At 47.8% G+C, this 16,901-nt stretch overlaps 2 protein-coding genes across 4 annotated transcripts in view; one reads left to right on the plus strand and one right to left on the minus strand.

Moving 5' to 3' along the window:
- The window catches only part of LOC141095104 (uncharacterized), a 63,998-nt gene extending 59,145 nt beyond the window's left edge, over positions 1-4,853 (minus strand). The window contains exon 1 of one of the 2 annotated variants that reach the window (XM_073580985.1): positions 4,784-4,853. Coding sequence is in view for 1 of the 2 variants with exons in the window: in XM_073580984.1 (XP_073437085.1) it covers positions 4,784-4,810 (27 nt within the window). In the remaining variant the exon portion in view is untranslated. The remainder of the gene's footprint in view (positions 1-4,783) is intronic. The other variant, XM_073580984.1, reaches the window with a different exon arrangement.
- CHCHD3 (coiled-coil-helix-coiled-coil-helix domain containing 3) overlaps positions 4,549-16,901 on the plus strand; it is a 214,889-nt gene continuing 202,536 nt past the window's right edge. Inside the window, exon 1 of one of the 2 annotated variants that reach the window (XM_073580986.1) lies at positions 4,549-4,745. In XM_073580986.1, the coding sequence (XP_073437087.1) occupies positions 4,665-4,745 (81 nt within the window). In that variant the 5' untranslated portion in view covers positions 4,549-4,664. The remainder of the gene's footprint in view (positions 4,746-16,901) is intronic. The other variant, XM_073580987.1, reaches the window with a different exon arrangement.

Here is a 16,901-nt window from a genome sequence, read left to right on the forward strand (position 1 = left end):
CAGAATGCTGTAGCTAAGCCCCTGATGGCGGTGGCCGCATGTTATATGCAAAAAAAATAGGTGACAGATTCCCTTTAATATTGAGCATAATTAAGTATGCTGACACCCCCCTACATGTCTTTCAACCCCCCCACAGTCCCTTTTATGCAGCATGAGCCTCACACAGCCTACTACATATGCGGCATGAGCCCCACACAGCCTCCCCATATATTGCATGACAGTATACAGCCTTCCCATAGCCTCCCCATGTGCACCATGTCACCCCCATAGCCTCCCCATGAGCAGCATGATACCCCCATAGCCTCCCCGTGTGCAGCATGACACCCCCAAAGAATCCCCATGTTCATCTCCATAGAATCCCCATATTCATACATATGGAAAAAAAACAAACAAAAAAAAAAAAAAAAACCACATACTCACCTCGGTCCCGTTTCCAGGCGCTCTGCTTCTGCTGCGGTCTCCGATGCGCTGCCTCTCCGGTGGTACACAGCTGACGCGATGAGATGAAATCATCACGTCGGCTGTTTCACACTCTGATTGGTCAAGTGGCCGGAGACCCCACCTCCACCAATGCTGACTGCGGGAGACAGTGAGCGGGTGGGCACGGTGTGGCCTGCGGACCTCAGGTTTTCAGCCCTACGGCAGTCTCGGTCCATGGGCTGGACTGAGACTGCCAGATGTGGCCCGCAATTTGCCCAGGTCTGCTCTAAACTATGAATATACTGTCACGGCCGAAAGTGTTGGCACCTTTGAAACTGTTCCAGAAACTTAAGTATTTCTCCCAGAAAATTATTGCAACTACACCTTCATTTCTTTTGTGTATATTAGAACACAAAAAAAAAAAAAGGCAAGTTGATCATCATTTCACACAAATCCCTAAAAATGAGCCGGAAAGATTATTGGCACTTTCCAAAACGGGCGCGCTGCACATCCGCAGCAGCACCAGACACCCACAGCGGCACACCGCACGTCCTAACACCCCCTCATCCCAGCCTGCAGTAACGCTCCACTCTTGCCTCCTCCAGCACCACCCCTGTAAGCAATAAGACGCATGGATTATAAGAAGCACCACCATTTTATTAAAAAAAAGTTTTTCTCCTATTTTTCTTCTCAATTTCGGGTGTGTCTTAGAATCCGGAGCATCTTATAATCTCAAAAATACAGTAACTCATGTGGTCAGTCTGTCTAAAGCAATGCTCATATGAACGGCTCAGTAACACCAGTGTGCGGCCCACGAGTGTTATTCTCATAGACGGCACACAGACCAATTTACGCTCGACTCAACAAGCCCTAATGGGAAGAAAAAATTATTTTTTACATAAAAAAATTGACAGAGTCCAAAAATGTTTCTATTGGATAAAAACAAAACAACACCTCATGTATGAGGAAAAATGTATAGAATCAGCCTATGCAGCGCCATGTGTGCCCTCTAATGTGAGCATGCAGCAGACGATATCCTGGAGACTAATCACTGCAGCGCGGTGTCTGGGACAGCGCAGCCCGCACCCCTCAGGCAGGCAGCTCGCTGAGGACGGCGCAGCGCACCCCTCAGGCAGGCAGCCCGCTGAGGACGGCGCAGCCCGCACCCCTCAGGCAGGCAGCTCGCTGAGGACGGCGCAGCCCGCACCCCTCAGGCAGGCAGCTCGCTGAGGACGGCGCAGCCCGCACCCCTCAGGCAGGCAGCTCGCTGAGGACGGCGCAGCCCGCACCCCTCAGGCAGGCAGCTCGCTGAGGACGGCGCAGCCCGCACCCCTCAGGCAGGCAGCTCGCTGAGGACGGCGCAGCCCGCACCCCTCAGGCAGGCAGCTCGCTGAGGACGGCGCAGTCCGCACCCCTCAGGCAGGCAACTCGCTGAGGACGGCGCAGTCCGCACCCTCGGGCAGGCAGCTCGCTGAGGACGGCGCAGTCCGCACCCTCGGGCAGGCAGCTCGCTGAGGACGGCGCAGTCCGCACCCTCGGGCAGGCAGCTCGCTGAGGACGGCGCAGTCCGCACCCTCGGGCAGGCAGCTCGCTGAGGACGGCGCAGTCCGCACCCTCGGGCAGGCAGCTCGCTGAGGACGGCGCAGTCCGCACCCTCGGGCAGGCAGCTCGCTGAGGACGGCGCAGTCCGCACCCTCGGGCAGGCAGCTCGCTGAGGACGGCGCAGTCCGCACCCTCGGGCAGGCAGCTCGCTGAGGACGGCGCAGTCCGCACCCTCGGGCAGGCAGCTCGCTGAGGACGGCGCAGTCCGCACCCTCGGGCAGGCAGCTCGCTGAGGACGGCGCAGTCCGCACCCTCGGGCAGGCAGCTCGCTGAGGACGGCGCAGTCCGCACCCTCGGGCAGGCAGCTCGCTGAGGACGGCGCAGTCCGCACCCTCGGGCAGGCAGCTCGCTGAGGACGGCGCAGTCCGCACCCTCGGGCAGGCAGCTCGCTGAGGACGGCGCAGTCCGCACCCTCGGGCAGGCAGCTCGCTGAGGACGGCGCAGTCCGCACCCTCGGGCAGGCAGCTCGCTGAGGACGGCGCAGTCCGCACCCTCGGGCAGGCAGCTCGCTGAGGACGGCGCAGTCCGCACCCTCGGGCAGGCAGCTCGCTGAGGACGGCGCAGTCCGCACCCTCGGGCAGGCAGCTCGCTGAGGACGGCGCAGTCCGCACCCTCGGGCAGGCAGCTCGCTGAGGACGGCGCAGTCCGCACCCTCGGGCAGGCAGCTCGCTGAGGACGGCGCAGTCCGCACCCTCGGGCAGGCAGCTCGCTGAGGACGGCACAGTCCGCACCCTCGGGCAGGCAGCTCGCTGAGGACGGCACAGTCCGCACCCTCGGGCAGGCAGCTCGCTGAGGACGGCACAGTCCGCACCCTCGGGCAGGCAGCTCGCTGAGGACGGCACAGTCCGCACCCTCGGGCAGGCAGCTCGCTGAGGACGGCACAGTCCGCACCCTCGGGCAGGCAGCTCGCTGAGGACGGCACAGTCCGCACCCTCGGGCAGGCAGCTCGCTGAGGACGGCACAGTCCGCACCCTCGGGCAGGCAGCTCGCTGAGGACGGCACAGTCCGCACCCTCGGGCAGGCAGCTCGCTGAGGACGGCACAGTCCGCACCCTCGGGCAGGCAGCTCGCTGAGGACGGCACAGTCCGCACCCTCGGGCAGGCAGCTCGCTGAGGACGGCACAGTCCGCACCCTCGGGCAGGCAGCTCGCTGAGGACGGCACAGTCCGCTGAGGACGGCACAGTCCGCACCCTCGGGCAGGCAGCTCGCTGAGGACACTACAGTCCGCACCCTCAGGCAGGCAGCTCGCTGAGGACGGCACAGTCCGCACCCTCGGGCAGGCAGCTCGCTGAGGACGGCACAGTCCGCACCCTCAGGCAGGCAACTCGCCGAGGACGGCACAGTCCGCACCCTCAGGCAGGCAGCTCGCTGAGGACACTACAGTCCGCACCCTCAGGCAGGCAGCTCGCTGAGGACGGCACAGTCCGCACCCTCAGGCAGGCAGCTCGCTGAGGACGGCACAGTCCGCCCCCTCAGGCAGGCAGCTCGCTGAGGACGGCACAGTCCGCACCCTCAGGCAGGCAGCTCGCTGAGGACGGCACAGTCCGCACCCTCAGGCAGGCAGCTCGCTGAGGACGGCACAGTCCGCACCCTCAGGCAGGCAGCTCGCTGAGGACGGCACAGTCCGCCCCCTCAGGCAGGCAGCTCGCTGAGGACGGCATAGTCCGCACCCTCAGGCAGGCAGCTCGCTGAGGACGGCACAGTCCGCACCCTCAGGCAGGCAGCTCTCTGAGGACGGCACAGTCCGCACCCTCGGGCAGGCAGCTCGCTGAGGACACTACAGTCCGCACCCTCAGGCAGGCAGCTCGCTGAGGACGGCACAGTCCGCACCCTCAGGCAGGCAACTCGCCGAGGACGGCACAGTCCGCACCCTCAGGCAGGCAGCTCGCTGAGGACACTACAGTCCGCACCCTCAGGCAGGCAGCTCGCTGAGGACGGCACAGTCCGCACCCTCAGGCAGGCAACTCGCCGAGGACGGCACAGTCCGCACCCTCGGGCAGGCAGCTCGCTGAGGACGGCACAGTCCGCACCCTCGGGCAGGCAGCTCGCTGAGGACGGCACAGTCCGCACCCTCGGGCAGGCAGCTCGCTGAGGACACTACAGTCCGCACCCTCAGGCAGGCAGCTCGCTGAGGACGGCACAGTCCGCACCCTCAGGCAGGCAACTCGCCGAGGACGGCACAGTCCGCACCCTCAGGCAGGCAACTCGCCGAGGACGGCACAGTCCGCACCCTCAGGCAGGCAACTCGCCGAGGACGGCACAGTCCGCACCCTCAGGCAGGCAGCTCGCTGAGGACACTACAGTCCGCACCCTCAGGCAGGCAGCTCGCTGAGGACGGCACAGTCCGCACCCTCAGGCAGGCAGCTCGCTGAGGACGGCACAGTCCGCACCCTCAGGCAGGCAGCTCGCTGTGGAATACAACACTTTGCAACCCGGAGAAACTTTCCGCGTCTAAGTTGCCGGACACTCCCTCACCAATGAGCGGCCCATATCATGGCTTGTAGGCGTGGCGTCGTCGCCACCAACCAATCAGTAGCGTTGTAGTTGATAAGCGGCTGCCGGCTTGTATGTCCCCTTGTGCGGCCTGTAGTGTTTGACCCGGCCGCTGTCCCGGGGATCGTGGCTGTCAGGCGGACTCTGTCATGGGAGGCACCGGCAGCACGAGAAGAGTCTCATTCGAGGCGGACGAGAATGATAACATCACGGTGGTTAAAGGAATCCGGGTGAGTAATGGCGAGGACGTGCCAAGGGCCTTATTTACCTGCCAGCCTGTGTCAGCTGCGCCCATGTGCTGCCGTCCTCCCGAGTGGCGCTTTACGGCTGCCTGCGGCTCCTCCTCCCTCTGTCAGTGACAGGCGCTCCTGTGCTGTGTGGGGCTCTGTTACCTAATTCCTGCCCTGTTCTGTGGGGTCTGGCGGTGTTAGTGCCCCAGGAGGGATAACAGCCGGTACATGGCCGCCCTCTGAGGTACTGAAGGTGAAGGTCTAGTTTCAGGCCCTTTTGTGACCTTTCCCAAGGTTGTCCGCAGTCACCTTATGTTAGTATCTCCACCATATACATTCATTGTGAAGTGATGCTCCACATCTCAAAGGACTACAGCTCCCAGTGGAGCTGTCCGTAGACTTCCATAAAGTTATCTGCGTCTGGAGAAACAAAGTTTGTGGCCAAAGGAAAATCTATAAAACTTTCATTTATTATTTTTCTTGTTTAGCACCACAGTGCTTTACAGACATCATGATCACTGTCCCACCATAATGTAGGTGCAGAGACCCTGATTTCAGTGATGTGTCACCAGGCTATGTTTTGCTGTTTCTATACAATCAGTGTTTTATCAGCAGGAGATTATCACTTGAGGACAATGGTAATGAGTGAATATGCTCGAATAAGGTGCTATCCGAGCATGCTCCTGTGCCAATAAAGTATCTTCAGGTTGCTCTAAGGGTACGTGCACGCGCTGCGGAATCCGCTGCGGATTAATCCGCACGGATTTTGCAAAAACCGCAGATAAACCGCAGGTCAAAAGACCTGCGGATTATCTGCGGTTTTGCCTGCGGTTTGGTCCTGCGGATTCACCATCTCCACAATGGTGGAGATAGGAACCCGCAGCGGTTTCCGCAGAAAGAATTGACATGTCAATTCTTTCTGCGGATTCAAAACCGCAGCAAATCCGTGCGGATTTTTCCGCTACGTCTACACAGCGTTTTTTTTATACCATTCATTTGAATGGTACTGTACACCGCAGCTAAAACTGCTGCGGGTCCGCAGCGGCCAAAACCGCTGCGGAAACGCAGCGGAATCCGCAGCGTGTGCACGCAGCCTCATACTATGCGTGTCCCCACGGCTGCATGTCTGGGGATATTGCGACAGCCGCATCACATGCAGGGATTGACTAACAAACAGAAAATCTCTGCTTGTGTTGTCTGTCAAACAGCAGATAGACATGCAGCTGCGGGGACTTGAACATAGTATTAGAGCACTCCGAAGACACTCTACTAATTTAACGCCTTATTCAAGCACATTCACTCTTCACTAGAGGACACCTGTCCTCGTGCCTGTTAGTCCAACCATACCCCCAGCAGTGATTAACAGCTCTCTGTCACTATACATTGTACACAGAAAGCTGTGGTGTGGATGGGGATATACACAGATCAATAGCACTGCTAGATCTGCAGCATAGAAAACTGATTCTAATAATATAAATAATTCTATTTCTATAGTACCACTTTACAATTAAGCTGTGTCTTATACAGACAATAAAAACAATTTTTTTTCTTTAAGATTTTATAAATTTTATTTTCTTTGCCGTTAGGGTTGGACTTAGGGTTTTTTCAAATAAAATAGTAAATCAAATTCCCCCCCCCCCCCCCTTGTCAACCCCTTAGTTAGAAAAAAAATTAATATTTTTTAAAAAAAATTTTTCCATTCTTTCCAGTTAGTGTTGGGGATAGGGTAGTGTTAGGGTTGGAATTAGAATTTGTCAGGGCTGTGGAGTCGGAGTCGGAGTTAGTTTTGGTTGGAGTCGGTAGAAATGTACCGACTCCGACTCCAGCTTTAAAAAAAAATGTATTAATATTTCATAATTGAACTTTCATATGAATTTTATAAATGTTACTCAAATATATATGTTCTATCAAACTATGAACAACAGTGATAAGCAGTTCTGCTGGAGATAGAGACATTTCTTACTTCTTGTGTGTCACTGTTCTCCACTGCCCTTATCTAATCTTATACTTGGTTAACCTCATGCTGCCCCAACCCCCCTACTTACAATGTATGAAACTGAAAGTGAAAATGTGTTGCAAATTCTTAGTAGTAAAGCTCCTCCTCTAGACTAGATCATACTAGGTGTGCGTCTTCCAAGCATCTCACAGCTGCCTGCTACTCAAAAGAGGAAGACTGTAAGAAGTATTATCCTTTCAACAAACTTTGCATCAGTTAACTGTGAGTACATGAGGAATAATAACAGTATTACTGACCACTATATCAGTTGTACGACCTGGCAATAATTTTGTACAATTGTTTTTAGGAAGAACAATTGTCATTTGGATTGTGAATTCAGAATTAAAAACCTGAGAATGTCAAAGAAGCATCACATTAAATCAGCTGTATTTGAACATTTCACCATCACTCAAGATAGAAAACATTATGTCTGTCAGTGTATGACAAATGATCCAGACGAAAACAAATGCTGTGAAGCCAAGATGAGTGCATATTCAGGCAAAGATAAAAATGCTCCTACCAGAGCTTCTAATCTAAAGAGACATTTACAGCGCTTTCATCCAGAAGTACTGAAAGCAGTGGATGAGAAAGACTGCATCCAAACCAATGAACCAGTGCCCAGCTCTTCCAGCCAAACAAAGGAGCAGAGAACTTTGCAGCCATCAGTTGCAAGATATTTTGTCAGTGACAAAGTTACTGTGACAATGACAGTAGATACATTTAAAAAACAGATCATAGAGCTTGTTGTAAAGGATGGTGTGCCTATTTCATTATTTTCACGACCAGCTTTTATGTGTCTGAATGGGGAAATGGCCCGCAAGCTTGGTGTTTCTCTGGAGAGAGAGAGTATTAGAAAATTAGTAATCGAAGAAGCTTTTAAACAAAAGGAAGAACTTAAAAAAACTCTCAAGGGACGCTTTCTGTTTCTTAAAATGGATGCCTGCACACGTCACAGAGTGAACTATTTTGCCATCAATGTCCGATTTGTTTGTGACAAAAATGAAATAGTTACCAAGACATTGGCAGTAAAAGACACCAAAGCTCATCACACCAGTGAGTTTCTCAAAGGTCTTGGTGGAAAAGGTTCTGCAAGACTATGAACTTAAAAAAGAGCAAGTTCTTTCTGTCGTAACTGACAATGCTTCAAATATGATAAGTACTATTAAGCTAATGAATGAGAGTAATGATGGTGACCAGCAGCTAGAAGAACATTCTGGGTCCACAGACACAGAAATGTTTGAAATAGAGGAACACAGTATTGTAACTGAGGAGCAAACTGAAGTTGCTTCAGATGAACACCAACATGATAGTTTAGATGATCTTGTTGAAACTGTGTCAATATGTTCTTTCATTCATCACATGCGCTGTGTTGTGCATACGCTACAGCTGGCTATAAGCGACAGTCTGCAAGAAGGACATGCTGCTGCACTGATTGGCAAGGTGAGAAAATTGGCTACTGTTGCCAGAACCCCTAAAGTTATTCAATTTTGAAGAGACGTGCTGGAAAAGGGGCATTTATTGATCAAGCCACACGATGGGGCAGTACTTAATGATTCAGCGCTTGGTTGAACTGAAAACCTTTGTTGTAGACATGGCTAACCCTCAACTGATGCTAAATGAAAGTCAGTGGAATCAGGTGACTGAGCTGGAAAAATTGCTAGAGCACCCATTTACAGTGACTAAAAAATTACAAGCAGAGGACTTAACTCCAGGTATTTTCTTAAAGGAGTGGAAGAACCTGATATTTCGCCTGTCCCAAAGAGGAGGGTTAATTGCAAGTGGCATTGCTACATCAATGAAACGGAGAGAGGAGCTACTATTACAAAATAACATTCTTTTGGCAGCTGTTTATGTAGACCCAATGTATCGGATTCTTCTAGATGATCAACAGCTAAGTAAAGGAAAAGAAGCTCTGTTTGAAATAGCAGTAAGGATGAAAGGGTTGCAGAACAGTCAGGAGGAACAAGAAGAATTTGGTCGTCCTGCCACATCTTCACCCTCATCATCAACTGATGAAGAATTTAATTTAGAAAAATATTTGGATCACAAGGACCGTGCAAAGCGTTCCCGCATAGAAGAAGAGTCATCCCCCATCAAGGAACACAGCCAGTACATTTCAGCAGAATTTTTCATGTGCACTAAAAGAAATTGAGAAATTTGACCGTTCATCAAAAATAACAGTGCAACAAGCGATTCCTCTGTATCCTGACATTGTCAGAGATGTTGCCCGAGTGGTTACTGCTTTGCCACCAACACAAGTTAGTGTAGAGAGGTTGTTCTCTGCTCTCAAAATAATTAGATCAGATTTGAGGGCATCCATGAAGGAGGATCTGACAGAGGCAATACTTTTTTCTGAGGACAAATTTATAGATTTCTTATTAACTGCATAAACGTGTTTATTGCATATTTACTTACAGTTTAGAAAAGTTTATAAAAGTTATTTGCTATATTCTAATTGTATTCTAATGTAGTTTTTGCTCTAAGTGGTCTGATTACTTATATGATGGTGAGAAACTGAATAAGCACGATGTTTAATATTTTACAACAGTAAATTTGTTGTTATGAATTGGCCATTTATGAAGGAGTCGGAGTCTGATAAAATCCAGGAGTCGGAGTCGCAACTGTGGCTTACCGACTCCACAGCCCTGGAATTTGTTCTTTTTTTTTTTATGAAAAGAAAAAAAATTACGATATGACGGCTAATTTTAAGCCCGGGGTGCTCGCTACTCTATTTTTTTTTTGTTTTTTGTTTTTTTTTTTTTTATCAGATGCTCAAGTGTGCATGGAATATTGCAGATCCCCGCATGTTTTTTTTTTTTTTTGTGTCTTACAGCCACAAAACATGTGGAGCAGGGACTAGAACATGTCACTCGAGCACCTGCGATATTCGTTGCATACTCGAGCACTTGAGCTCAACACTCTTGACAACACATTCAATATGACGACCAAATGTTATCAAGTTCTGTGTCGTACCTGTGGGTTCAAAATGCTCACTATGCCCCTGGATAAATTCCTTGAGGGGTGTGATTTCCAAAATAGGTTCACTTGGGGTTTTCATGGTTTAGGAACATCAGACGCTCTCCAGACGCAACAGGACACCCGAAGACCATTCCATAAAAGTATGCGTTCCAAAATATCACTCCTTCCTTTCCGTGCCCTGCCTTGAGGTCTTGGTCCTGATGTGGCGGCGGATGTTCTCCTGAGAGATCTCCTACCAGACCTGGATAAAAGCATCAGTCAACTCCTGGACAGTGTGTGGTGCAAGATGGAGTTGGTGGATGGAACGAGATATGATGTCCCAGATGATCTCGATTGGAGTAGGGTCTGGTAAACGGGCCGACCAGTCCATAGCATCAATGCCTTCATCGTACAAAAACTTCTGACAATTCATCCACATGAGGCCTAGCATTGTCATGCGTCAGAAGGAAGTCACGGCCCACTGCACCTGCATATAGTCTCACAATGGGTCTGAGGATCTCAGCCTGGTACCTCTGGCTAGCACATGAAGGGCTATGCGACCTTCCCAAGAAATGCCTCCCCACACCATTGCTGACCCACTTATACCAGTCATGCTGGAGAATGTTGTAGACAGCGGAACACTTTCCACGGAATCTCCAGACTGTCACGTCTATCTCGTGCTCAGTGTGAAACTGCTCTCATCCGTGAAGAGCACACGGTGCCAATGTCGGATCTTCCAACCTTGGTGCAAATGCCAATTGCCCTGCATGGTGTTGGGCTGTAAGCTCAACACCCACTTGTGGATTTTGTGCCCTCATACCACCCTCATGGAGTCTTCCTGTTGGTTTGAGCTGACACATGGATGTTAGTGTCCTTCTGGAGGTCATTTTGCAGGGCTTGCACTGCACCTCCTTTTCCCCATTTGCACAAAGGAGGAGGTAGTGGTCCTGCTGTTGGATTGTTGCCCTCCTACAGCTCCCTTCAAGGCTCCTGGTGTACTGGCCTGTATTTTGGTACGGTATCTGTTCCATGTTCTGGACACTGTGCTGACAGACACATCTACCCTTCTTGCCACAGCTCGCATTGATGTGCCATCCTGGATGAGCTGCTCTACCTGGGCAACTTCTGTGGGTTGTAGCCTCATGCTACTGTACCTCTATGGCCGGAGACTGCTGATTTTAAAATCGGTCTGAGATTGTTCATTAAAAGTCGAATGCGTATCATACTTTTTCCATGCGAGTAGAATTAGATTTTTTTTTTTATCACCTAGCATCTGATTTACATCCTATTGCAATGCGAATGCGATCCGATTGCAATGCAGTTTTTATGAGCTTTTACATAGTTTTCTAAGGAAATATTCTTCAAGATATACAGCTCTGGCAAAAATTAAGAGCCCACTGCAAAATTTTCTTTTTCTGATTTTTATAGGTATATTTTTGAGTAAAATATAAATTGCTCTTTTATTCTATAAACTACTGATAACATGTCTTCGAATTCAGGGCTGTGGAGTCGGTAAGCCAAACCTGCGACTCCGACTCCTCAATTTCCCTTCCACCGACTCCACGACTCCGACTCCAACGTATATTGCTTATATTTAAGTGGAAAATTTATTGTAGTACAATGTGTTCATCAGACATTTAATCATTTTTATGATGCAATAATCAAGACATTTAGAACATAATATATTTATTGGAATGCAACTTTAGAACACAAACTGTAATAAATTGTAAATATGTAATACACTATGTAATATCGAATATATATATATATATATATATATATATATATATATCTCACTATGTAATAAACTTTGTAAGTGGCAAAAAAGCAGTTTTCAACAAAAACATACTAAATAACATTTGTGCAGTCTATGAATTTGTTCCAAGAAATAGAATTGCCTCCATCAGATCCTCTTTCATAGATGACCTAAAATCTGACCTAATAATTTTAAGGCCAGAGAACAACCTCTCTACATTAACTTGGGTTGGAGGCAAAGCCGTAACCACATGGGCAACATCTCTAACAATTTCCAAGTATAAAAGAATTGTCTCATGCACAGTCAGTTTTGATGAACGGTTGAATTTTTCTTTTTCTTTGAGAGCAAGTAAAACATTTTGCTGAAATATGGTCAATCTGCTTGCTATAGGAGACGGAGCGAAATCTTTTTCCTTGCAGCAACGCTTTGCCTGCTCCATATCATCCAAATACTTGTCAAACTCCTCATCTGATGAGGATGAAGATATGACAGCAGTAGCACTGTCAGGACCCAAGTCCTCTTGCGCCTGGCAGGCCTCCTGTAGGCCACTCATCCTGACTGCTACCTCAGTCAGAGCTTTTCCTTTAGTAAGCTGTTGATCATCAAGCAATATACGATGACTTGGGTCCACATAAACAGCTGCCAGAAAAATTTTATTTTCCAATAGCTGTGTCTCTCTCCGTTTCATTGAAGCAGAAATGCCATCTGCGATTAAATCTCCTCTTTGGGACAGTCAAAATAGCAAGTTCTTCCACTCCCTTATGAAAATGCCAGGAGTTAAATCCTCAGCTTGTAATTTTTTAGTCATGGTAAATAGGTGATTAAGCAATTCCTTCAATTCAGCCACCTGTGTCCATTGACCTTCATTTAGGGTTACCTGAGGGTTCGCCATATCTATAAGAAACGGTTTTAGCCAGGATCAAAACTAGGGGGGGGCAGAACCTCCTACTGTTCCGCAGAATCTAATACTACACACCTCAGCTGCTGCAGAACCTTATACTGCACACCCCTACGCTTGAAAATAAAGCCTGCACCTTAAGATGTGGTGAATGCAGTCTATTTATTCCAACTATCAATTGATGTTGATGTGTTACTGAAGACGAGCAATGCCTGTCCTGGGCGTCCTTTTGGGCAGCTATGATGTGTACCTGACTGGTGCTAAAAAAAAAAGGAGTGTTAGTCTGTGTGCTACCCGGCTTTCATTCTTTTTGGTACAGATAAGATATGGATAGACATATGGATAGAGCAGATTTCTAATCTGCTTTTGCTATTGAAAACATTATCTATGAGCTCAAAAACCTTTCAGGTGATGCGGTTTTTTAAAAAGCTGATCTGCTTTTGCATCTGAAAAACGTATCCTCAAAAAACGCAGCAAAAACGCTGTGTGTGAATGTAGCCTTAGATCAGGAATAGAACAGCCATTTATAGGATATTTCATAACTTTCCCAAATTCCTATGAAAAAATATTCAGCACATTCTGCATTGAACTACTGTACCCAATTTATTATATATTTTAGGAGTCGGAGTTGGACCATTTTATTCTGACTCCACCAAAATGAGCTCCGACTCCAAAGCCCTGTTCGAATTTCAGAGCACTAAATTTTGTATTTTCAGAAAATAAGAAATGGTCAAAAGAACAAAACAATGCAGTGCTTACAGACCTCAAATAATGCTAAGAAAACAAGTTCATAATCATTTAGAAACAACAATACTAATGTTTTAACTCGGGAAGAATTCAGAAATCAATGTTTTGTGGAATAACCATGATTTTTATTCACACCTTTCATGCTTCTTGGCATGCTTTCCACCAGTCTTTCACACTGCTTTTGGGTGACCTTATGCCATTCTTGGTACAAAAATTTAAGCAGTTCTTCTTTGTTTGATGGCTTGTGACTATCCATCTTCCTCTTGATTACATTCCAGAGGTTTTCAATGGGGTTCAGGTCTGGAGATTGGGCTGGCCATGACAGGGATTTGATGTGGTGGTCCTTCATCCACACATTGAATGACCTAGCTATGTGGCATGGTGCATTGTCCTGCTGGAAAAAACAGCCCTCAGAGTTGGGGAACATTGCCTGAGCAGAAGAAATTAACTGTTTTTCAAGGATAACCTTGTATGTGGCTTGATTCATACGTCCTTCGCAAAGATTAACCTGCCCAATTCCACCCTTGCTGAAGCATCCCCAGATCATCATCGATCCTCCACCAAATTTCACAGTGGGTGCAAGAAACTGTGCCTTGTACGCCTCTCCAGGTCTCTGTCTAATCATTAGACGACCAGGTGTTAGGTAAAGCTGAAAATTAGTCTCATCAGAGATTATCTTACTCCAGTCCTTACCAATCAATCCTTATGGTCTTTGGCAAACTTCAGCGTGGCTCTCCTTTGCTTCTCATTGATAGGTTTTGTTCTAGCTTTACATGACTTGAGCCCTACAAATTTAGGAGAAAAAAGGAGCAAACGAATCCAAGTAGTATAAAAATATCAAAATACTTTATTAAATGCAAGCACAGACAAATATATACAGTATATAAATAAGCAGCAAAGTTGCAGATGACAAATAGACACCAATATTAAGAAGGCAGGTGGGGGTGGAAAAAAAAAAAAAAAAAAAAAAAAAAAAGTGCACCTGTATATAACATTAGCCAGGATAGTTTGTAAAATATGCCAACACAAGGGCTGTTACAAATGCCAAATCACCATATAGGCTGGACAAAATATCCTCAGGGCAACCAGCCGATGTGTAATCAGGCTAATGACGGCAAGCAGAATCCATAACATTCATCATAAGTTACATCATATATCAGCGACAGTCATATGGAAAAAGCTTACCAGGTGGTGCACAGTTGCCTCCGACGTACGTTTCGCGCTCAGGAGGCGCTTTCTCCTGTCAGACATGTAGAAAAGCTGATTTTTATAAAACTGTGCAGTGGTCTCTTCATTTTTTGCCAGAGCTGTATATACAGAAAGAGATTAAGATAGATACAGAAGGATATACGGTATATAATCAGTGCTTTTTGTGTGTACTGTACATGGTTGTTAGTAAATTCTTTTTGGAAAAAAAAGGCGTGGGATCCCACATGTCTTTTTGAAAAACTGGCAATTCATCTACCGTGTATAGTAAAATCACAGCGTGACTCAACAGGATAGAATAGCTATTTACACCTAGAATAGTTAGATCTAAAGATGTCAGTCACATACAGAACTAGTACAGTGGAGATCCGGTCCTTCGGTGACCCCCGTCATGTGATCAAGGGTCACCAATGGGTTGGCATGGTACAGACGATCAATCGGGTTATGGCAGCTTCTAATCTCCCATTGAGACTATTAACCCCTTCCTGACATCTGACGTACTATCCCGTCCATGGGACCCGGGTCCCTATGCCCATGGATGGGATAGTACGTCTACCGCGATCAGCGGCGCCCACGTGGTGAATGCCGCTGATCGCGGCCGGGTGTCAGCTGATTGTGCCGGGTGTCAGCTGTGATAATGTGTCAGGGGCGGTCACGGACCGCGCCCGACACGTTAACCCCTTGCACACCGCGATCAAACATGATCGCGGTGTTCCCGGGGTTAAAGGGAAGCATCGGCAGGGAGGGGGCTCCCTCCGTGCTTCCCTGAGCCCCCCACGGCAGCGCAATGTGCAGCGCTGCTGTGGGGGGCTCCTTTCCTGCAGGCCCCCGAATCCAAGATGGCAACGGGGGCCTTCGGGGGCCTGCAGGAAGCTGGCTTCCTCAGTGCCTGCAAAGCGCAGGCATGAGGAAGCCTTCTGCACTGCCTGTGACAGATCGCTGATCTGTCACAGTGATCTGTGATGTGACAGATCAGCGATCTGTCACAGGACAGTCATGTCCCACCTGGGACTATGTAATAAAGTTAAAAAAAAAAAAAGTGTTAAAATAATTTTAAAATAATCGCCAAATAAATTAGAAAAAAAAAAAAAATATTCCCCCCAAATCCATTTTTTGGAAATAAAAAAACCAAAACAATAAAAGTACACATATTGGGTATCGCCGCGTCCGTAACGACCCGCCCTATAAAACTGTCCCATTAGTTAACCCCTTTAGCGAACCCCTTAAAAAATAAAAATAAAAAACGAAACAAAAAATGATTTATCATACCGCCAAACAAAAATTGTAATAACGCGCAATCAAAAAGACGCATATAAATATCCATGGTACCGCTGAAAACGTCATCTTGTCCCGCAAAAAACGAGCCGCCATACAGCATCATCAGCGAAAAATTAAAAAGTTATAGCTCGCAGAATAAAGCGATGCAAAAATTATTTTTTATATAAAATAGTTTTCATTGCATAAAACCGACAAAACGTAAAAAAAGACCTAAATGAGGTATCGCTGTAACCGTACTGACCTGAAGAATAAAACCGCTTTATCAACTTTACCGCACGCGGAACGGTGTAAACGCACCCCCCCAAAAGAAATTCATGAAACGCTGGTTTTTGTTCATTCTGCGTCCCAAAAATTGGAATAAAAAGCGATCAAAAAGTGTCACGTGCCCGAAAATGGTACCAGTAAAAACGTCAACTCGTCCCGCAAAAAATAAGACCTCACATGACTCGGTGGGTCAAAATACGGAAAAATTATAGCTCTCAATATGTGGTGATGCAAAAACTATTTTTACAATAAAAAGCGTCTTTTAGCGTGCGACAGCTGCCAAATATAAAAACTGCCATAAATAGTAAATCAAACCCCCCGTTATCACCCCCTTAGTTAGGGAAAAATAATAAAATAAAAAAAGTATTTATTTCCATTTGGGTTAGGGCTAGGGCTGAGATTAGGGTTAGGGGTGTGTTGGGGTTCGGGTTGGAGTTAGAATTGGGGGTTTCCACTGTTTGGGCACATCAGGTGCTCTCCAAATGCAACATGGCGTCTGATTTCAATTCCATCCAATTCTGAGTTGAAAAAGTCAAATGGTGCTCCTTCCCTTCCAAGCTCTGCCATGCGCCCAAACAGTGTTTTACCCCCACATGTAGGGTATCCGTCTACTCAGGACAAATTGCAAACCAATTTTTGGGGTCCAATTTCTCCTGCTACCCTTAGGAAAATAAAAAATTGGGGGCAAAAATATCATTTTTGTGGAAAAAAATGCTTTTTTTATTTTCATGTCCGAGCGTTATAAACTTCTGTGAAGCACTTGGGGGTTCAAAGTGCTCACCACACATCTAAATAAGTTCCGTGGGGGTCTAGTGTCCAAAATGGGGTCACTTGTGGGGAGTTTCAATAGTTTAGGTACATCAGGGGCTCTCCAAACATACATGACACCCGCAGACCATTCCATCAAAGTCTGCATTCCAAAACGCCACTGCTTCCCTTCCGAGCCCCGACGTGTGTCCATACAGTAGTTTTCTCCCACATATGGGGTGTCAGCGTACTCATGACAAATTGGACAACAACTTTTGGGGCCCAATTTCTCCAGTTACCCTTGGG

The sequence above is a fragment of the Dendrobates tinctorius genome, unplaced genomic scaffold (assembly GCF_039654945.1).
Source record: "Dendrobates tinctorius isolate UK_male_01 unplaced genomic scaffold, ASM3965494v1 ptg000066l, whole genome shotgun sequence".
Taxonomy (NCBI): Eukaryota; Metazoa; Chordata; class Amphibia; order Anura; family Dendrobatidae; genus Dendrobates; species Dendrobates tinctorius.